This window comes from Rattus rattus, chromosome 7 (genome assembly GCF_011064425.1).
Source record: "Rattus rattus isolate New Zealand chromosome 7, Rrattus_CSIRO_v1, whole genome shotgun sequence".
Taxonomy (NCBI): Eukaryota; Metazoa; Chordata; class Mammalia; order Rodentia; family Muridae; genus Rattus; species Rattus rattus.
In genome coordinates, this window is record NC_046160.1 from 130,701,329 (window position 1) to 130,723,466 (window position 22,138).

General features: G+C 54.3%; 1 protein-coding gene across 8 annotated transcripts in view; it reads left to right on the top strand.

Moving 5' to 3' along the window:
* The first annotated feature begins 427 nt into the window (after positions 1–427).
* Positions 428–22,138, top strand: part of Mta1 (metastasis associated 1) — a 38,623-nt gene continuing 16,912 nt past the window's right edge. For 4 of the 8 annotated variants that reach the window (XM_032908557.1, XM_032908558.1, XM_032908559.1 and 1 more), the window contains exons 1-4: positions 431–526; positions 13,651–13,718; positions 18,607–18,700; positions 21,731–21,781. In XM_032908557.1, coding sequence (XP_032764448.1) covers positions 499–526; positions 13,651–13,718; positions 18,607–18,700; positions 21,731–21,781 — 241 coding nt within the window. In that variant the 5' untranslated portion in view covers positions 431–498. Of the gene's footprint in view, positions 527–13,650; positions 13,719–18,606; positions 18,701–21,730; positions 21,782–22,138 lie in introns of all 8 variants that reach the window. The other 4 variants (XM_032908560.1, XM_032908563.1, XM_032908564.1 and 1 more) reach the window with 3 other exon arrangements.

A 22,138-nucleotide genomic window follows, 5' to 3' on the forward strand; every position in this document is an offset into this window, starting at 1 on the left:
GCTGCGGGCCAAGTGGGAGAGCCACACGGGGATGTTGAGGACCACTTTGGAGAGGATACAGGAGGGCCACCCGGGATGCCAGGGCCAGGCGATGGCCACCCCGGGATGCTGAGAGATAGGCGGGAGGGGTCGTGGGAGGGCGATCAGGGGATGCCGAGGACCAGACGAGCGAAGGGCTCAGAAGGGCCACTCGGCCAGGGGCGCGCGGCCGGCGCGGCGCGGGGTCGGGTAACGGCCCGCGCGGTGGGCGGCGGCGCCTGAGGCCCCTCCCGCCGCCCCGCGGCCGCTCCTCCTCTTCCTCTCCGCCCGCGCCGCGGCCCTCCCGTCCCTGCGCGGCCTCGGCGGCCTCGGAGGCGGCGGCGGCGGCGGCGGCGGCGGAGCAGCGCGGTCCCTTTAAACCGCCCGCCGGCGCCCCCCGCCCGCCCCCGCCCCGGCCCGCGCCCGGCCCGCCGCCCGCGCCCGCGCCCCGCGCCCCGCGGCCCCGCCGCCGGCCCGGACATGGCCGCCAACATGTACAGGGTCGGAGGTAAGGCCCCGCCACGGCCTTTATGCGCCGCGGGCCGCCGCCCGCGCCTCCCGGCCCCGCCGCGGCCTCCGCGCCTCCCCACGCCGCCCTCCCGCGCGGCCCGCCCCCCCCCCCGTCCGCCCCCGTCGCGCTCGCGCCCCGCCCGCGAGGCTCGGTTCTGGTCTTCGGTGCTCGTCCCGGCCCAAAATGGCCCCTGGGCCGCCGGTGCCGGGGCGCGCGCGCGCGGGGGGAAGAGCGGCGCTGGGAGGGGGCTATGCCCACCTGTTGGGGGCCGGGGGTGGCCCGCGGAGTAGCGGCGAGTGGCCAGGGCATCCCCGTGGCCGGCGGGCCGGGCGGCGCGAGGCCTGGGCCTGGGTCCGGGCCGGAGCCCCTGAGCAGGAGCACGTGCCTCTGGAGCTCTGGCTGCGGTCCCGCGAGCAGGAGTTTGGGGGTCGGGGGGCGAGCGGTCTCCTCTGGGGCCGTGCTGAACCCGCTAGGTGTGCAGGCACCGGGAACCCTGTTGCAGGGGCCACAAGCTCGCCCGGGTCGAGGGTCTTTCCTTAGCAGGGATTCCTGGGAGGGGGGGGGTTGGCTACTGCAGGGGGCCTACATCCCAAGTGCAGGTCTGAGTCACCCCAAACTTTTCTCTGCCCTACTGCTCACCCTAGCCTAGCAAAGGAGGCACTTTACTAGCCTTTGGAAGGCCAGAGGTCCCTACTGACCTGGGGCCATGAGGGCCTTTCTGCCCGGACTGGACCCCCTGTTGTTGGGCCCTAGGCAGCCCTTCCCCCAGTTTGTGTGTGTATGACCAGGACACTGTGGGATGGCCTTGCACACATCCAGTCCATGCTGACCCTTATAGTTACTTCATCCCACAGCCTTCTGCTCTTTGTGGACTTGGAGACCCTCCTTCTGGTCACAGCCTAAACGTGGATGGGTCCCTGCTCCCCCACTAGCAATGTTAGGCCCTGCTGTGTGTGTGCAGGAGTGGGAGACCACCCAGAAACACCCGTCACCACTTCTGCGGGTGACCCTGACCCTCCAAGTGCCTAGGTCTTTTCCTTCCATCTCACACCAGCGGGACCCAGCCAGCTCAGTTCTGTGGCTTTGGGCACGCAGATGGGTCATCCACCCACCCACAGCAGTCCCTCTCCTGCTACAGGGCACAGCCTAGGGTGTTGAGGCCCTGTGTGGAGGGGCTGGTCCTTGATGTTTCAGTCTTGCCAGTCCCGGAGGGAGTGGGCCAGAGCACTGGATCCTGTAAGCTTTCTGGCCCGCTTGCGGGGGCAGGGGTGTCTCTGCTTTGCTCCTGGCACCCCAGGTGGCCCTTTTCCCAGGTGCTGCCCCTTACTGTGCCTGGGGAAACCATTTTTGCATTCAGATCCCCCCTTCCAGTTCACCATGAAGTGCTGCTCCCTCGGCCTCTACCTCTGCTTCCCTCATTTCAAAGGTCCTCCTTTGCCTGTGAAAGGCTCCCATTATCTCGGTCCCTGGCCCTGTTCTTTCTCTGGATTTGGAGACCCTCCTTCTGGTCACAGCCTAAATGTAGATGAGTGTCTGCTCCCCCACTAGCAAAATTGGGCTCTGCCATGAGTGTGTTTTGGAGTGGGAGACCACCTAGGAACACCCGTCACCACTTCTGTGTAGGACCCTGACCCCTGAGCCACCCCCACCTGCACCCCCAGTTCACAGCGTTTCTGGCCCATGATGGCATATGATGTGTTGAAGAAATGAATGAATAGCAAAAGTAGAGGTCTGGGCTTCTGCATCGGACTCAGGCAGTGGGAGGTGGTGAGAGGAGGAAGATGGCCTGCAGGGCACTGGGTTCTCAGCCTGTTTCTAAGAGTCCCACAGCTGCCTGCCAGCCTGACAGGGCTGTGGCCAGGGCCCTAGCAGGCTGGGAAGGAGGTCCCAGACTTTGGCTCACTTGTATCTGTTTGCCCACGGCATGGCTAGGGATCCACCCTTTTTTCATCCTGTGTCCTGTGGCTGCTCCTCCAGGGCATAACTGGTGTCCTGGCCTGTCCGAGGTCCCATGAGGGTAGGTGGCTGGACCCTGAGCCTCTGCTTATGTATGGCGGGAGCAGGGATAGATCTGTATTTCTGTGTATGTTGGCTGCCAAGCATGGTCTGGGGTCCCACCTGTATTGCCTGTAGTGCCTTGCAGTGTAGCAGTCCCCGGAGGGTATCTATGGCAGATGAAGGCTCAGCCCCTATAGGCCTTTTGGATAGAGAACTCTAGTGCCATCCTGGGAGTCCCAGCAGGGCCTTGCGGTGGTGCTCTGGGTGTTGGCTGTTGGCTTCCTGCCCCAGTCACTGCTTGCCAGATTCTCAGGCCCCCAGACGAGAGGACACACTGTGGCTCTCTGAGCAGGCCTTGGTTCAGTCTGTTGTCTGGGCTCTGCCCCCCTGGGAAATCCATTCAGAGGAGTGGCTGGTGGGGACCTAGGTTGGGATTTCTCTCCCCCTGCCCTACCCTCTTGGCACATGCAGCAGAGAAAAGTACAGGATGCCCAGTCAGGTTTAGATTTCAGGAAAACTGCCGTGCCCTAGTGTGAGTGTGTCCCAGCTGTGGAGGCCATGTGGACACTGAGGACTGTGACTTGCAACACAATGTTGGGCGTCCTGTATTCTCTGGCAAGCTTGTCTGGAAGCCTTGTCAGGGTGGACTGGGCTGGGTGAAGCTATGGGAAAGGAGGTTGCAGGAGCCAGCAGAACACTTGGGCCAAGGGGTCAGCCAGGGAGGAAATACAGACTGCTTCTTAAGACGTGGCTTGTTGAATATTCAGGTTGGGCAAGGGTTTGGGAGGCCGTCCCTGCTGAGAGCTTGGATGGAGGCTGAGGACATCCTACGGCACCTGTGTTTCATACCTGCTATAAAATTGGGTGGCATTTTTCTTTTTTTTTTTTTTTTTTTTTTTTTTTTTCGGAGCTGGGGACCTAACCCAGGGCCTTGCGCTTGCTAGGCAAGCGCTCTACCACTGAGCTAAATCCCCAACCCCAATAAAATTGGGTGGCATTTTTGAACAGAGGAGCAGACATCGCTTTGAGTCTCCACGTAGGTGCCTTTCTCTTTAATTGCAGGGCTACTGCCAGTCCCTGTGCAGTATTCCCTCTCGCTACAAGGAGTCACCCCTTGTCTTTGAGTGGCTGTGCTTGTGGGATGTTACAGGAAGCAACAGCCTGCAGGCCACAGCCACATCACAGCTGTCCCTCCCTGGCCTGGGGTGTTGTGTCATATGCCCAGAACCAGCCTCTTGCTTTCCCACCTTGGGTTTTTATTTATGTCATCATTCGTGTTTAATGACACTTTTGTTTTCTGCTTCAGTAGTTTTCTAGAATTATTTATTTTATGTATATGAGAACACTGTAGCTGTCTTCAGACACGCCAGAAGAGGGCATCGGATCCCATCACAGATGGTTGTGAGCCACCATGTGGTTGCTGGGAATTGAACTCAGGACCTCTGGAAGAGCAGTCAGTGCTCTTAACCGCTGAGCCAGCCCTCCAGCCCTTATTTTGCTGTTTTGAGACAGGCTTTCTCTGTGTAGCCCTGGCTGTCCTGGAACTCACTCTGTAGACCAGTCTGGCCTCAAACTCAGAGGTCCTCCTCCTGCCTCTGCCTCCAGTTGATGTCAGAAGTGTGTGCCACCATTGCCCGACATGTTTGTTTGTCTTTTTTAAGTATGTGGTACTGGGGATCATCCCTTGAGTGAGATGCTGATGGGCTGGGCCACTGAACCATAGTTTCAGCCCCAGTGATTTTTATTCTTGAGCTATAACTGGTTTTATTCTTGAGCTATAAGACAGGCTTTCTCTGTGTAGCCCTGGCTGTCCTGGAACTCACTCTGTAGACCAGGATGGCCTAGAACTCAGAGATCCACCTGCCTAGAGTCAGAGGAAGCAGGGGCCAAATCAGCAGGAACCATGTTGACCAGGGAGGGGTTGGAGTGCTGGTATTAAAGGCGTGCACCACCACTGCCTGGCCAGCTGAGACTTCCTGACTAAGACATTCCCATGGTTGAAAACTCCAGGGTTATAAGGGAATGCCTATATTGTGAGCTTAACCGTGTGCAATGTCCTAGTGTCTGTGCTATTTTGGGGAGCCCTGTGGAGGCTTCTGGGTCCTGCCCTTTGCCACAGCACTTGTTGTAGGGAAAACCCCACAAGTTTTGACTTTCTTCCCTCAAGCCTGCATCCATAGCAGGAGTTGTAGAAGTAGGCCAGACCCAAGGCCTGTCTGTGGAGCAGCATGGGACCTCTCAGTCTCTTAAGCCACTGAGCCATCGTTTGTGCTGGAGGGGTGTGGGGCAGTGCTCCTTCAGGCATGGCCCACAGCGCCCTACAGAGGCTTCTCCATCCTGTTTAGCCTACTGAGCATGGCCAGTCTGCCCCTGTGTGGGGCCAGAGGTGCGCTGTGTGCCTGCTACTGGCCTTGTGAATTATTGTGAGGAGGAAGATTTTAGCATTAAACTCCTGTATTAGCAACAACTAAAACAAGTAAATGGTCCAAAGAAACAGCTCTTGTGGCTAAATCCCAGGACACGACGCTTCCCTCTACACAGGCCAATGGCACTGGCACCCATCTACAAGGACCTCAAGATTGTCCCACTGAGCAGGGTGCTGGTGCCCTGTGAAGCAGGATTTCACTTGAACATGGCACGAGGGATGTTAGGGTGAGTTCCTGAGACAGGCACAGGCCCCTCTGTCCCAGCTTGGCACTGTTGAACACTTGGGTGCTCCTGGCCAAACATTAATCTTTGTCCCGCTTGGGGCCAGTTGCTCCTAATCCTTGTCCTGTCCCAGCATGCACCTGCTTCACGGTGAACCTGTTCTTAGGAAGTTTTAAGATTACAGAAAGCATCTTTCTTTGCTTCTCGGCCTAGAGTTGTCTCTCTGGGCCCTGGCCCTCTATAGAGTTCCCCAGGGTGCCCATAGAAAGTGCTGCAGCGTGGATCCCTGAATGGCAGTAGGCAAAGTCTTTGTGGACCCCATATCAGCTGGTGTGTGAAGGAGGGCTGCTGGGATTGCTTTTGTGGGAGGGGACCTGGGAAAGGCTCTGACCCTGGCCATTAGCATATGAGATGAGATGTGGTCCCTTTGCCTGCTCCTGGACAGGATTAGTCTACCTGTGTGCTTAATTTGGGGCCTTGGCATCCCTGGGCCTGGAAGGCCTTATGTTCCCATAGGATGCCGCACCCCTGTAGTCCCTCCTGGCCCAGGCAGCTGACTTGTGATGCCTCTCTAGGGAGATGATCCGGAGCAGAACTGATCTACTTACAGCCACTGTGGAAGCTGTTATCCATCCATCGTCCTGCTCTGAGCCCCGGCTGTGCCCACAGGGTCTGTTCTTGAGATCTAGGGGGACTCTAAGGTTCTTATTATTTAGGGTGAGGTTCACAGGCAAGTTTGCTGTGTGCAGGGGTAGTGCGTGATATCCTGGAGAACCAGGGTCAGAGGCAAGGCTACCATGGTAGGCATGTTCTCAGCGTACCCCACACCCACTAGAAAATGAACCAGGAGGCCACTGGTAGGTCAGTAGAAGCCAAGACAACCTGCTGGTTTATCTCCTGGGGCAGTCAGAACATAGTAATGGGGCTATGTGGCCTTCCTGGGCCATTTGGCTGCTTGTGCATACTGGGTGCCCCTACTGGGGATTGTAGGTCATTTGCTCCTGTAGGGTCTGGGCCTCTTCCCCATCTTAGATTTTGTGGGGCCGGTGTGGTGGTCCTCCCTATGTCGGCTGCCCTCCAGGGTCATCACTGTGTTACCAAAGGCCATCTGAGGTAGAGTGGAGGCCAAGCTGAGCTAGGAGACTCAGGAGTAGTCGGTTGCTGGCTGGGTGATGGACCACGGCCAGGGTGAAGTCTAATAAGTGCCCTTAGAAGTGGGGCCTTCAGCTACAGGGATGCCTAGGTCGCTGGGCAGGGGGAGAGCATTGGAGAGCTGAAGGCATCAGCATGCTTCCCGGAGGGTCCATTGGACAGGTCATCCATAAACTGGAGCTGAAAACCAACCCAGCCACAAACTTGGTTGGGCATAGCTGAGAACAAGACAGACAGGTTCTGGGAATGGGTTGATGTTGCTGCAGATGTTAATCCCTTCTGTGTCTGTAGGGGGAGGGGAGGGGTCAAAGGGCTCCTGGGGACCTTGCCTTTTGAATCGGAGAACAGTGTCAATATTTGGTCAGGTTGGTGTCTGAGGTGACTGCAGGAGGTGTGGTTCTGTGCCCCCCACCAGCCAGGACAGCCGCCTCTGAACTCCTGTGTTTGTGTGATCCTCTTGCCTCAGCCTCCTCAGTGCTAGGACTGCAGGTGGGCACCATACCCAGTTAGGTCTGTGACTTTTGACAAATGTCACTGCAGACCTTTAGAACATTGCCATAGTCCTACCCGTTTCCTGGTGGGACGTCTCCCTTCTCCCAACTACTCCTGTGTCTGTCATGTAGACGGAACCCTCCTTTAAGATGGCTGCTCTACCACAGTGTGGATATGGGAATTAGTACCTGCGACTGGCTCTCTGGCTGAGTAGTGCCCCTCTCCAGCTGTCCACCGCGAACTCCCAGATCCGTGAGCTTTGTGTGTACTTCCAAGGGTTTTCATTTCTCCTGAATAAAAATGTACGATTGTACAGTGAGCTCAGGCGTTCACGGGCAGCTGTCTGGCTAACATAGCCATTGCTTCACCCCTGGGGGCACCAGAACCTACCCCTGTGTCAGCGCTGCCGCGCAGTGGTTGGAGGGTGTGTGGGGTTTGATTCGCGCTCCCTGGTGAATGGTATTCGGCTTCTCGTGAATTCATATTGCCCGCAGTGTGCCGTCCCGCCCCCGTCCCTGCCCCTCCCCGTCCCCTGCCCCTCCCCCTCCCCCTGTCCCTCGTCCCCGTCCCCCCCCGTCCCCAGCTGTGTGTTCTCTTTGTTTGGCTCTTTGAGACCAGGTCTTGCTATTTAGCTCATGTTGCCTATATGGCAATCTTGATGCCTCTGCTATGTGGGATTAAAGATGTGACTACCATGTTGTGCTGTTTGATTTTTGCTTTTTATTTGTGGTTTTTGGTTTTGTTTTTTTAAAAGACAGAGACTCTATGTATCCTTGATTGTCCTGGAACTCCCTATGTTAGACCAGGCTGGCCTTGGGTTCAGAGATCGACTCGCCTGCCTCTGCCTCCTCAGTGCTGGGATTAAAGGCGTAACCATTCATTGCCCGGCATTTCCCTGGTTTTTAAGTTGGATTGTGTTCTTACTGTCATGAACTGTGAGGTGATTTTATTATTTTGTGACGTAGAAGTCTAACCAAGGGCCTGCTTATACTGGACAGTGCTGTTCTACCATCTCCCGGCCCCAAACGTTAGTTTATAATCTGTTCAGACCCTCTCAGAGGGCTGCGGTCGTGTTTTGTGTGTCTCTTAGAACACAAGATTGCAAAGTCTTTATCCTTTTTTATTACAGAGAAAAAGTTTGACTTTAGGATCCATCTTGTTAGTTTCTTTGTGAGGGTTAAGAGACTTTCTCCCACTGGGTCACCTTGACCGCACTGTCGGTGAGGATGTGGGATGCTGGGGTTAGGGTGGTTGACGGACAGTTGTTCGATGGTGATCTGATCTGGCAGCCTTTGCCAGTGCGAGTCCTGACCTGTAGCTCACGGTAGGGTTGGGTCACTGTAGCTTTTACAGAGCAGTGCCGGCTTCCCTGTCAAAGTGGAGAACTGCCTGGTGGGCTTTGTTTTTGTCTGTGCAGCTCTGGCCATCCTGGAATTCACTATGTAAACCAGGCTGGCCTCAACGGCACAGAGATCCACCTGCCTCTGCCTCAGGAGTACTGGGATTAAAGCCATGTGCCACTAAGCCTGGCTCTTGCTGATTTATTTGGTTTGGTTTGGTTTGGTTTCTCGAGACAGGGTTTCTCTGTGTAGCCCTTGCCGTCCTGAAACACACTGTGTAGACCAGGTTAGCCTCAGACTCTTAGAGATCTGCCTGCCTCTGCCTCCTAAGTGCTAGGTTTAAAGACATGTGCCGCTACTGCTCAGACTGTGGCTGATTTTTTAAATGTGATATTTTACATTTATTTATATAAAGCACAGGCTTGTTCTCGTGTGTGTGTGTGTGTGTGTGTGTGTGTGCGCGCGCGCGCGCACGCATGTTTGCAGGAGTGCACACGTGGATAACTTAGGGGAGCCTATTCTTCCCTTGGACCATCTGTGCTCTGTGTTCTGGGAAATGGAGGTCAGGTTTGGCTGCAAGGGTTCTTAGTTGCCGGCTCTGGCTTGTTGATTTCTACAAAGCAAACAAGTTAGTGAGATTTGGATGACCCTGGCTGATGGCAGGGCCTCTTGGAGACTGGCAAACTGTACTGGCAAACGGCACTGCCTAAGTTTGTGTGACTCATGAGCTAAGAATGGCGTTTACATTTTTATGTGGTTGAGGGAAAAAAATCACAAGAATACTTCATGACATGAGATTATATGAAATTCAAATTTCTTTACCCATAAATAAAGTTTTATTGGAACATGGCCACTGAAGCTAAAGTGTATATCCTGTGGCTGATTCTGAGCTGTAACTAAGGCGCTTGTCCTCCTCGGGCACAGTACAGAGCACTGTGGCTTTGCCATCCAACATGGTGGTGTGGGGCTCTCACAGTGGCAGCCATCCAGGTCTCCGTGGACGGGCTGGGTATGCTGTGATTCAATAGAGCTTTGATGCCATCTGCCTGGAGACCACACAGACCTGAAGCTGAGGGCTCAGCTCACCAGATCCCATGCTCACAGGCTGGTTGTGCACCCATGGCTGTGGCGGCTGTGCTCCTGGCTGAGCGCTTTGGACCAAGGCTCCCCTGACACTCTTCAGGTTCCACTAATTTGCTGGAACAGTTTGCAGGGTAAACACTTGCCATGTTTGCTGGCTCATGACATAGGACACGGCACACAGATGAGAAGCTGAAAGTCCCAACCCCCGACGGGGTGTGTGTGTGTGTGTGTGTGTGTGTGTGTGTGTGTGTGTGTGTCTGTCTGTCTGTCTGTCTGTCTGTCTGTCTGTGTGTCTGGTATAACCGTCTATGGGTGTCTTGGGTTAGTCAACTGTTTACTGCTGTCACAATTTGAGACTACTGGTTTGCAGGGAGGAAAGTTTGTCTTGGCTGACAGTTTCTGAGGTTCCGGTCTCTGTCAGTTGAGTTGCTGTCGGGCCTGTGACAGAACAGAGCATTTGGGTAGAAATGCAAGATGGCACAAAACTGGGCATTTTACGGTGGCTTGAAGCATTAAAAGCACAAAACAGGAAGGTATGCGGGCCCTACCCAACACGGCCAAGCTGGGACCAAGCCTTCCGTCATGCATCTGTGGAGGCACCCCATATCTTATAATTGCACACACAAAAGACACTCTTATCTCCCTGAAGGTCCCCAGGGTTTTAGGAGCCATGTGCCAGGAAGTGAGGATGGAGACCAAGTACGTATTTCCTCTGACAACAGTCACAGCGGCTGTTGGTTTTGTGTGCGCTTGACACACTGCAGGTCCTGTGGACATGGTGCCCTTACTGTTTTGAGCCCGGGCGTGTGCTGTGGATATACTTGCGATGCGAATCAGGGACTTTGCTGTGGTTTTAGGCAGTGGCAGAGAGTGGCACCAGTCACTGATTACCTCGAATGGTAAAGTTTGCCCAATAGCCAGGGCTCCGTTACTGTGTGGGAGGGGGACAGTGGCTGTACACTGTTGTCAGCTTGACGCAGAATGATCAGAGCAATTAGAACATTTAGAGAGAGACTTTCAGACCAAGGGAGCCTCCTCAGAAAATGAGGATGTGTCAAAAAGGAGTGTGCTGCACTGCCGTTGATTTCGGGGATCGGAAGAGCACGTGAGCCTCTGAAGCAGTCTGGAAGCTGCGAGAGCATGGGTGGTGCGTGCAGGAGAGGACGCTGCTAAGATGTGTGACGGGATGGCGCAGAAGTGGGGGGGGGAGACAAATGAAGAACCTTGGTTTAAAAAAGAAATCAAGATCCAGAAAGGCAGCCACACCTCACTGAGCCTGTGCTGCAGACGGCTTCTGACTGCAGGGCCTTGGCTGCCCAGGGTTTGTGAACACTGTGAAGCAGAGGGTGGACATTGTGATCTGACCCAGACTACAGCTCAGCATGATGTCTTCCCAGTGCTTAAACTTGGACCAGAGTGGAAGATTCCCAAAGCAAGACCAACCACTGACAATCACCATTATTAAGCAATGAATGACTTAGATTTAGTTCCTGCTCCATGCTTGGTAGTGCTGTTTGAGTTCATTGTGACGTGATCCTGCCCAAGGCCACACGGCATTTGTTTGAGCAGCTTAGACTGCGTTAAGTTCATCCTTACTGGGGAGAAATAAAATGGGAGGTCTGAGCAGAAATATTTCCTCTCTGGCAGACGCTTGTGTCTGTGCCAGGAGCTGGCCTCAGCAGCCCCAGAGAGGTTGGTCGGCACTGTAGTTCTTGCTGAGGGCTGGAGCTTTCCTTAGACTGCCCTCAGGACCTTTGCTGGGAATACCAACTACAGTGACTACAGTGCTGTCCAGCTCGGGTTCTCGCTCCTTGAATAGAAGGGTGTGCCACCACTAGCCAAGGCCAGCACGTGGCACTAATGATTGGTCACTCAGTCTCTGTCCCTTTAGCAGTCAGGCTGTTGCCATGTAGCCTCAGCCTGGACTTTAATCCACGTTGGTACCAAGGATGATTTGCCGTGGCCATAGCCCGGGAAAGAGACACTTGTAGGACTGTGTTCACAGCCTGGCTTGCAGGGAGAGCGCTTGCTCCGGCCACACTCAGAGTATGTAGCAGGCTCTGCAGCTGCCAGTGTCTGTTCAGAGCAGTGTCTGCACACAGATCCCATGCCTGCTATCTCACTGAGAGCTCGAGCAGAACAATGACCCTGAGCTGTTCACCCCCTAAACCGTTTTCTCATCGATCCATCTGTACATTTAAAACATTTTAATTTCAATAAAGCATTTGGAAGTCTTGTTGTGCCTGCGTGTTTTGCTCAGTTCAGGCTTCACCTGCCTGCCTAACTTCTACTGTCTGGATCTGCAGAAATGTGCGGATCTCTGTTGTAGTCTGTGGACACCTCTTACAGTACCATTTCAATCATGCGTCTGTGTGGGCATGTGCACGAGCGCAAGTACCCGTGGAGGCCAGAAGAGGGCATCTGATCCTTGAGCTGGAACTACAGGCATGCATTTGTCTTATCACCGTCTGTGTGTGTATCAAGACCAGGCTCTTGGAGGCTGCCACTGCTGGGAGGCGTGCATCGCTGTTTCCCACAGGTGCAGGAGGCTCTCCGCTCCTTCTCCCTCCTCACAGCCCTGGACCTGGAGGGACGCTTCTGCCCTCATGGCGGGTGGTTTTTATCAATGTTTTAATCATTTCTTAGTTTCTTTGATTTTTTTTTTTGTTCGTTTTTATTTTCTGTGTTCTTGGTTTTCCTACTGACGTATGCTGTGCATCTAGCACACCCCATCTTGTTGGGCAGGTACCGCTGAGATTCGCAAGCGGCATGTCGTTGGGCCACTGCTGCTGCTGAGCGTGTCCTGTGTGGTACCACCCCCTCCCCACTCCAGTGCCCATCCCCTGCTCCTGGGTGTCTGTGTGCCTGCCCCGAGAGGAGCTATCTCAGTGCCTGCTTCTCAGGTGTCACCCCCGGGCACCCTGCTTGTTTGCCTTTACTTGGGAGACGTTTGATTTTATTCCAGTTTTTGGCGAGTATGAATAGTTTGGGGTTTAATTTGCTGTGATTTGTAAAATTGAAATTTTAGAGTGTGGATGCCTTTTTTAAAAAACTAGTCTTATTAAGAAATTATCCAGATTGATGAAATTCATCAGGTTGCTATCACAGGGTATTCTAGGAGGGTCCCACATCTGAGCCCAGAGACTTCCTCTAATCCCTACCCAGTGCTTCCTTGGGCCTTGCTTTTTCTTGGAGACCCTTTCCCCATCCTGAGCACTGGCAAAGGAGTTGTAAGGATGTGGCTGACCTGTTGGTAGTTGGCACAGGCTCAGGAAACAATATGGTGACAAGCCTGTGCCTGAGTGGGAGCAAGGAGCTGCAGTCACTGGCTCTGTCCAGGGCCCATTTCAACTGGAGGGGCCTTCTAGTCAGCTCAGTCAAGGAGGGGTTCGTTCCACGGAGTCCCAGCGTGACAGTGGGACAGTCTAGCCTGCCCTCTGCACTGGGGAGCCCTGTGGGAGTGGGGTGGTCTGAGCTGTCCAGACTGAGTCTGCCAGCTTTCACAAATGTTCATGTCTCTCTGTGGAGCTAGTGAGAAATTCGAAGGCCATGTCACCTCACCAAAATGCTGAAGTCTGTGCTGACCTGATAGTCCCAGGAGGCCTTGTAGGGTCATGGCGGCCCCCCTGGGACTATGCTCGTAGGCTCTGAGGCCCTATATCTCTCTGACCCTAGAGGAGACATCTCGTACTTCTGAGGCGACTGCCCTGCTGGTGTATGATCTCCTAGAAGCCATGACCTGTGTTCTATGTGGTTGTTGTTTCTGCTTTGGAAGAGCCCATGTCCTGGGCTGCATCGGTCTTCGGTGGTGAAGGGTAGACACACTGTTCATTCAACAGCTACTTGGAAAGGTGCCTAGTAGCTTTGAGCAGGGCCTCAGGGTAGCTTTGTAGTTGGAATTTATGAGCGAAGCTGCAGTCAGTCCCCACTAAGGCTTGTGCTCCTGAAGGCATTTGATACTGGATGTTTGAGGGCTGCAGACCCTCTCAGGCAGCCCCTATCTCTTGCCTTTCCTTAGCCCCTCAACAGCTGTGATGTGGCCCAGCATCCTCTCTGGGTTCTGTCCATCTAGTGCTCCAGTGGCATAGGGTTTGCCAAGGTCTGCTTGAGGCTCCAGTCAATTCCTTGGGGGTCTTTTTTTTTTTTTTTAAAGATTTATTTAATGTAGAGTGCTCTATCTGCATGTACACTAGCGTGCCAGAAGAGGGCACCAGATCACATAGATGGCTGTGAGCCACCATGCGGCTGCTGGGCATTGAACTCAGGACCTCCGGAAGAGCAACCAGTGCTTTTAACCACTGAGCCAGCTCTCCAGCCCCTCAGGGTTGGGGGTAGGGTGCCTTAAAAATGGTGGGAATGGTGCTACATGTTTATGTAAAACACATATATGCAAATCTCTGTTTGCAGACTATGTCTACTTTGAGAACTCCTCCAGCAACCCGTACCTGATCCGCAGGATTGAAGAGCTCAATAAGGTAAGTGTACTCACTCAGCACCGTGGGGCCACTGCCTGGCCCTGGGTGGAGCAGCAGCAGCAGCAGCAGCAGCAGCAGCGGTCTGCCTGCCCTGTTGGGGGTCAGTGAGGCTGGGAGTGAGTCCCTGTGACCTCTTGGGGGCCATGTCTAGACCGTTTTTAAGATTGTTTTAGTGTATGTGTGTGGATGTTGTGTCTGCACGTATGTCTGTGCACCATGAGTGTCTGTGTATGGATGTTGTGTCTGCACGTATGTCTGTGCACCATGTGGGAGGAGGCTGGAGGAGGACATTGGGTCCCCTGGACTTGATTGGAGTCACAGATGATTGTGAACTGGCATCGTGACTTGTGGGTGCTGGGAATTGAACCCAAGTTCCTGCACAGTGCTTTTAACTCTGTTCTCCAGCCCTAGCCTATGCTTCTTGAGGACGAGCTCAGGGTGGCCTTGGGGTCTTTTCAGTTCTCTGCCTCATCTCCCGGCACAAACTGGTCTGTCTGAGACAGGTGCCCTCATGGACCTGAGTGTACACCCAGGACTCAGAGGACACTGGTCACAGACCAGGGTAGTCAGTGGTCTTTGGTGCCACTAGTTCTACTTGTACGAAGTTCTCTCCTCCTCCTCTTCTTCCTCTTCCTCTTCTTCCTCCTCTTCCTCTCATTTCCCTTAGCCTGGGTGGCTTCTTGGCCACAGGACTACAATGTAGAGCCATCTGCTCTGTCCGTATAGCCTTGAGTGCACATGTACTATTGTATACTAGGGGTCTTGTTAGCCTCTTACCCCAGTAACTTCCTCTACCATGGCCTGTGTTTGCTGGGATGTTGGGAGTCCTTGGCAGATACCTAATCCTTGGTCTGGGGACTTGATTGTTCCATTACTGGAACCCCAGGGGTACCTACATGCCACCTAGGGTGGAGGCTAAAAGTGTGGGGAAATGGATGTGTAGAATTCAAAAACTTAGCTCCATTCCACTCTCTGCTTGGGATGTCCCGGTACTTTGGGAGTGGGGTGGGTCAGGCCAGCCAAAGTCATACATAGCCTATATAGCCTATATACTAGGAACCTTCTTGTTCCTTCTGGATTTCTAGGAGCTCATGGCCATTTCCCTGCTATGAGCCTCAGTGTAGCTGCCCACTCTTGGCTCTAAAGCTAACACATGATTGGAGACTTTGTTAGGGTTCTGGGGTAGGCAGGCATGTTCCTGCTTTGCTTGGCTCTAAGCTAACACATGATTGGAGACTTTGTTAGGGTTCTGGGGTAGGCAGGCATGTTCCTGCTTTGCTTGGCTCTAAGCTAACACATGATTGGAGACTTTGTTAGGGTTCTGGGGTAGGCAGGCATGTTCCTGCTTTGCTTGGCTCTAAAGCTAACACATGATTGGAGACTTTGTTAGGGTTCTGGGGTAGGCAGGCATGTTCCTGCTTTGCTTGGCTCTAAAGCTAACACATGATTGGAGACTTTGTTAGGGTTCTGGGGTAGGCAGGCATGTTCCTGCTTTGCTTCCTTCAATGCCAGGTGGATAACATAATAGATCCTAGGCCCATGTCTCTGAAAACCTGCTCATTCCTGCCAGACTGGGTGGATCTGGGGCTTCTGTAGCCTTCTTGAGTACCACAGACCAGTGAGTCTTAGACCTCAGATTCTTGGGATCAGATGATACAGGGAGGACAAGGCTGGATGTTACCCCACAGATGGCCCTGCTGAGCCTGACTGGACCCTGCAGGTGGCTCCTAATGGAAGCATGGATGTGGGCCTAGATTCTAGGGTTAGCCTTACCAGCTCCTTGGGTGCCATGTAGCTCAGGCTGTGCTGTCTGAGGCTGTGCTGCACTTGGGTGCCACGTAGCTCAGGCTGTGCTGTCTGAGGCTGTGCTGCACTTGCAGCATCTGCTTCCAGCCTGGGGACAAGCAATTGTGTGTGCCTGTATGCACCTGGAGAGGGCAGAGCATGCTGGGAGTTCTGGAGGCCTGAGGCCTGTCATGGCATATAGGTGAGCACTAGTGTTTACGCTGATGTACTTGACTGGCACCAGAGCCCTGATGGGGACCCCATGGGTGGCCCTGGCCACAGTTGGCAGTAGGCAGAGCAGTCATTGAGTGGCTGGAGCTCTCAGTTTGAGCAGTAGGTTCTCGTTTACACATCTCAGTTGCAGAAACTTGGACATGAGCAAACAGGCTCTTAGAGGAGTACCCCAGCTGCGGTGGGTGGGCCAAGTCTCTGTGCCTGTGTCCCCTGCAGTGAGCAGCAGCAGCTAGCAGACACCCCTTGGCCTAGCATATGTAGCAGTGTCAACTCCATCTTTTTTTTTTTTTTTCTTTTCTTTTTTTCCGGAGCTGGGGACCGAACCCAGGGCCTTGTGCTTGCTAGGCAAGCGCTCTACCACTGAGCTAAATCCCCAACCCCAACTCCATCTTTTTGATTGACAGTCTGGCATAAGCCTTGCCCACCTCCAAGCCATGTGCAGAGGACGTCATATACTGGGAAGGTGTGAGCTAGGCTGGCAGGCCCAGTTGTAGACCAGCCTTGCTGTCTCTCTGTCAGACTCAGTTGCAGGGTGGGCTCCTGTCTGGGCTTGTGTTCTGACCTTGGCCTTGGACCTCTATAGTGGCTTGCCTTGGATCTCCAGTCTGTGTGAGGGGCTCTAGGTTTCACTTTCAACACGAGATTAACAAAGCTGTAAGACTTGCCTGATATCCCTGGATGCCGGTCCCAACCACCATGTTCAACACAGAGGAAATTGTCTCAAGGCCCTGCTACAGAACGAAGACACCTTCAGTGCCGAGAAACTGCCGTGCAGTGGTTACAGCTATTTTCACGACAGCGCTGCCAGCAGAACACAGACCCAGACCCCTAGGATTTAGGAAGGGAACACCAAAGCTGTATGTAGACAGGCATAGGGTAGGAAGGGTTATGTGGGAGGAGGAGGAGGAGGAGGAGGAGGAGGAGGAGGAGGAGGAGGAGGAGGAGGAGGAGGAGGAGGAGGAATGATTCCCACCATGGCTGAACTCTGAACAGCTTGGAGCTGGATTGGCCAAAGCCCTACTTACCCTAGGCCAGGAGAGGAGCCACTGTACAATTCAGGCAAGGCCCTGCTGGGTTCAGGAGGTGTCAAGGAGCGTCTGGGAGCCAAAGCACAAAATGGAGCAGACTGTGGCTCCTTACCCCACGCCCAGTGATGGAGGACAGTGCCACTGAGCATGGGCCGGGCCAGTGCTCAGCGAGAGAGGCTCTGGCAAGTGAGTGGACTTCCAGAAGAGGAAGCAGAGGGAGGACGGCAGAGAGGGTGACAGTTGAGTATCCTTTCTAGCAAGGGAGTACAGAGCCTGGGATGTGAGTCAGAAAGCCGGAAGTAGTCTCAGATATCCCACTTAGAGGGAGGTAGAGGAAACAAGTCCTGCCAACAGGTAGGAGTGGCTCAAGGACTTGTCATTGGAGAGGAGCTTGGAGGGTGCTGATTGGTGTTGTCAACCTGCCCTCAGGGCACACCTGTGGGGCTTATCTTGATTATGTTAATTGAAGGGGAAGGCCTGCCCACTGCTGGCAGCACCATTCCCTGGCTGAGCTCCTGGGCTGTGTGAGTGGAGAAAGGAGAGCTGAGCTGTAGTGACAAGCAGCACCACTGTGCTTCCTGACCATGTGACTAGCTGTTTCAAGTTCTGATGCTGTGACTTCCCTGCCACGACGGACTGTAGCGTGAAGCTGTGAACCAGACTAAGTCCTTTTCTCCCGGAAGTCACTTCTGTCAAGTAACTTAGCCACAGCAACCGGAGAGAAGTAGACAGGAGTACAGATGTGAAGAACATCAGAGTACTACTGTATTGAGGAACCGTATAATAGCACTGGGCTGTGTGCAGAGAGAGTTCTGGCCCACGGCACTGCCAGGACCTGTGGAAGGTTGGACCCAAGAGGCTTTGTTTGCATGGGGGCCGTTGCCAGTGCAGTACTTAACTGAGTACTCGTGCTTCAGACTCTATGAAGCTTCACCATGGTCCGATCTGACAGACGCAGGAGCCACCCAGGAGATCCCAGCAGCCATGGGAGGGTGGTCTGAGCACAGAAAGGATAGCATTCTGTTGGATGAGTGTTCTGGGTGTCCACGGACCATGCCAGCGTGAGTGAATGAACAGGGAGGATAGAAAGGACACAAAGACAGATACCTCATGTAGAACTTAATTCATGCATTCTCCACTCAAGGCGGGAACACTAGTCAGGGTTATAACCTTGCATAATTGCAACATTATTATTTTATTATTATTAGTTTTTAGACAGGGTTCCATGGTGTGGTCCTGACTTGCCTGGAATTCACAACATGGACCAGGATGGTCTTGAACACACAGCCATCTGTCTGCTCTTGCCTCTCAAATCTCACTGGGATTGTAGGCATGCCGTGCGTTATTTAGCTTGTATGTAGTTGTATGTAGTTCTCTGCTGGTGCCAGCATGCAGCTTGTCACAGGATTCCAGGTTGAGGCACACCGTTGAGATCTCCACTTGGTAGTTCCTGTTGGTATGTGCAGCACTGCTGGCTGCCCGGTGGAGGAGTGTTGGAGCCTGAGGTAGAAGGGAAGGAGGGTAGCTGCATTCTGTGTCAAGGCTGTCCTTAGGGTTTCTAATAAAGCAAACAGGGCTGCTTTAGGGCCACCATCTTGTGGGGCCCCTGGAAGACAGTGTAGAACCTTGTGGCCCAGGTTACTGGGTGACAGGAGTCCTCCCTTCTGCTCACACTTACCTGGCTACTGGGTGACAGGAGTCTGTGTGTCTAGACTAAGTGTACTCCCTTCTGCTCACACTTACCTGGCTTTGGATGTGTCAGGAATGGTTGGGGACTAGGTCCTATCTGCAGCCCCTTTGGGAGCTTACATTGATAAGGTAACTCTCTCTTGCTGTTACAGACAGCCAACGGGAATGTGGAGGCCAAAGTGGTGTGTTTCTACAGAAGGCGGGACATTTCCAGCAGCCTCATCGCGCTGGCTGACAAGCATGCAAGTGAGTCTGTCTTCCCCGGGCGATGATGCCTGTCCCCTTCAGTACCTGCTCTTGAGTCCTGCCTTCACAGGCCCTTCTGCTGGCTTGCCTTCCCCGTCCGTGTGCAGCTGATTTCTGCTGGTTCGCCTTTACAGCTCTGTGCATTTCATAGTCCCTCTCTGGTCTTGCTTACCCATGGGCTAGTGTGAAACGTCCCACTTCGTGCTTCTTGCTAGTGTCGTATGCTCATAGTTAGGGCGAGCCCGGGATGTTGGTGTACCTGGCTCTTGGCTTGAGCCCATAGGGCAGAGGGTAAGGAAGGTGCTGACTCAGAGCAGAGGCTGTGGTCACTGCCTGGCCCTCGAGACAGATGGTTTTCATGTTACTAGAAGATGTCTACTGTGCCCTCAGTAGTGTTTTCAGAAACAAAGACCTTTTTCCTTACTCGGGAAACTCAAGCCTGAGTCTGATAAGCGTGGTCCAAGGGCGCTTTGCCCACTGGACACTTGCCTGGTCCTCCTGCTTAGCGTCTGGTCTCTCACTGAAACAGGCCCTCATAGACCTGTGTGCTCTGTGTGCTTGGGCACATAACTGGGGCAGGGCTGTGTGAACGTTGGACAGCTGCTGAGCTCTGGGGGGAAGTTCCCAGGAGCCACGCACTTCTGCTCACCTGGGGGTCCTACCTGAGCCTGGAACTGAGGCTGTGGTCACTAGGGTGCTCACTCAGCAGTTGCCTCAGCTGTCCACTCAGGGTAACATCCATCAAGAGTTCAGTAAGCACCATCCCTGACACTCGGTAGCTGGGTGGAGGGCTGAAGACCCGGGTGATAGCACACATGCACCAAGCACGCGCTCTCCATCGTCCCCATTCCTAACAGGCGGGGTAGGGTTGCAGGAGCCAGCATCTCTTTGTGGTGGCAGCCAGTCAAATGGGAACCCTAGAAACCTACCCTAAGCAGGAGTGCTCGGGAGGCAGGTCTAGAACTGGCCGTCCTCCCCACTGGGGCTGGGTTAGGGAGGGGCAAGAAGGAGCCAGAGCTGACTTTAGAGTAGGATTGGCTTTCTGATGAAGTCCCTGTCACCCTATAGGCAGCCCTGGGTAACTCGTGCTAGCACAGCATTATGCGCCTTTCACTTTATTTCCAAAATGGAAATGCAGCTCCCATCCTAGCCCAGGGCCTGTGTTCCCGACTGCTTTTGAATGCAAAGTTGGGTTCCTTGACCTCTGACCTCAAAGCCCATGCCCTGGCCTCTAGTTGCATGTGGTCGATGCTTCGTGAACCGACATAATGACATAATTGTAGCCCTGTAGGTGTGGTTCCCAAGTCTCCAGTAGTGTTGGGGCCATCTGTGTCCACTGCAGTGGAGGGGTGAGTCTGCTGGAAGGGCAGTGACCTGCTTTAAGAATCAGTGCATGTCAGAACCTCACTGCTGTCCAGATCCCACAGAGGCGCTGCTATGTCTGTGCAGGAGCGTGTGTGCTGTGAAATCCCGGGCATGTTACCTCCCAGAACCAGGACCTCACACTGTGCTCCTGGGAAAACTGCTCAGGGCATCTCTGGCTGGGCCTCCTGAGAGCCTCAGTAAGCCAACAAGACAGGCGTCAGGGTGCCAGGGTTTGCAGGCTGACTCTTCTTGGCCTGTCTTGTGATTGCTCCATTCCATGGTGCTGCCTCCTGGTTACGTACAGCGTCCTATATCGGAGGCACACACCGTTGATTGCACAGTAGGGCTCCTTACGCAGGAGCTGGAGACTGAGAGGGCTCCCAGTTGTTGACCTGCCAGGGTGTCCACCCCAAGCACTGCCCCCAGATGGGAAGCCAAGCACTGTAGCCGGTGGTGCGTGTGTAGCAGGAGCCCCTTCCAAGTGCCCCCAGAGGGAACTGTGGCCTGGCCTCTCTGAAGTACCCTTCAGAGCAAGGGTAGGGCTTAGCAGAGTGTCACTAAAGGTGGCCTGAGATGAGCCTTGGGTTGGGAGTATGGGTTGGGGCTGTCCCACCTGCCTTCAGGATTGATCCTTTGAAAGGTCTCTAGGGAGAGCTGGAGCAAGAGGCTGTGCATACGGCTATAAGGTCTGGCCCTGCTGCAGGCCTAGAAGAGATGAGGGATCCTGGAACCACTTAGTGCCTGAGTCAGGGTTGGTGGGTGACTGTAGCTGAGGATCTGACACGTGCACAGTCTGCAGGCCCCTTTTCCAGTCCCCTAGATACGTAATAACAGAGTGGCGTGGTTGGTGGCCTCATGTAATTTTGATGTCTTAGGCCCCAGATGATGTGTGTGCTTAGCTCCTGACTGCTGGGCAGGAGCTGCTCTGGACAGACCTGCCTGCCTTGTGTTTAGGAGGAAAATAGCTTAGTAGAGATGCCCCAGGCTTCTGAGACCCGGTCATGCTGAGAAGAAATCTACCTCCACGTTCAGTCCTGGCTTCCGGCTAAGGGATAGCCCTTCCTAACATGCTTGGCAGTCACCACAGGGGGGCAACAGAGAGCAGCCATGTCTGTCAGGCTGTCACTCTGCTGGGCTGTCACAGTGCACACTATTCTATACTCCTGTTTTGGGATGTAGGCAAGGCTAAGGGGTATTTTGTTGATGCAGGGAAGTGGGCAGTAGCCACGGTGCTAAAGTATTTGCTATGACGTTGGTATACCCTGTGCTCTCCCTATAGTCAGCATCCTTCCTGCTGGCCTGATGCTGTTCTCTTGCCCATGTCTGGGCAATCTTGTCTGGAGGCTTGGACTCCTGTTCTTGCCTTTTAGGGAGGAGCTAGCTCCTGATTGGTGCAGTTTGTGTGAGCAGTCTGGCAGGGGCAGACAGCTGCACACACAGGGTGGGGGTCTCGGGCAGTAGTTGGAAGAGGGATGGGTTGCAGTCGGGTGGGCAGCCTGAATGCTGGAGCAGTCAGGGGACATAGATAGTGTTTGGCTGGGTGGTATCTGTCCTCCACTGGGAGGCCTGTGGCCCCCATGTCTCCTCGGTCCGGGCCCTGGGCAGGGAGCAAGCGCTGGCACTGGCCCTAACCTGCCATCTGGGCGCTGTCTGTCTGTTATGTAGCCCTGTCAGTCTGCTATAGAGCCGGACCGGGGGCGGACACCGGCGAGGAAGGTAAGAGCCGACCTCTGCAAGGAGGGCGTCCTCGCGTCTGTGTCCCTGGGCTGGGGCGGGCGATGCACAAGTGGATGTGTCCTGGATGGGCTGCCTGCGTGCCTATCCTTGCATCCCCTGCCAGCCGGCTGAGGGCTGCGATTCCCTATGTTTGGCCTATAGCCGGGCCTTGGCTGTGGCCCAGGCTTCAGGGGTTGTCCTGCCAGTGCAGGAGAGCTACTGTGTTTTGTGTGGACCCTCTGGCCTCAGGCTGGTGGGCAAAACCTCCTGTCCTAAACATGTAGTGTGCCCGTGTTTTTCCTGCCTCTCTCTGCCTGCTGCTTCTGAGGCCAGTCTGAGCACTGTCTTCATCTTCCC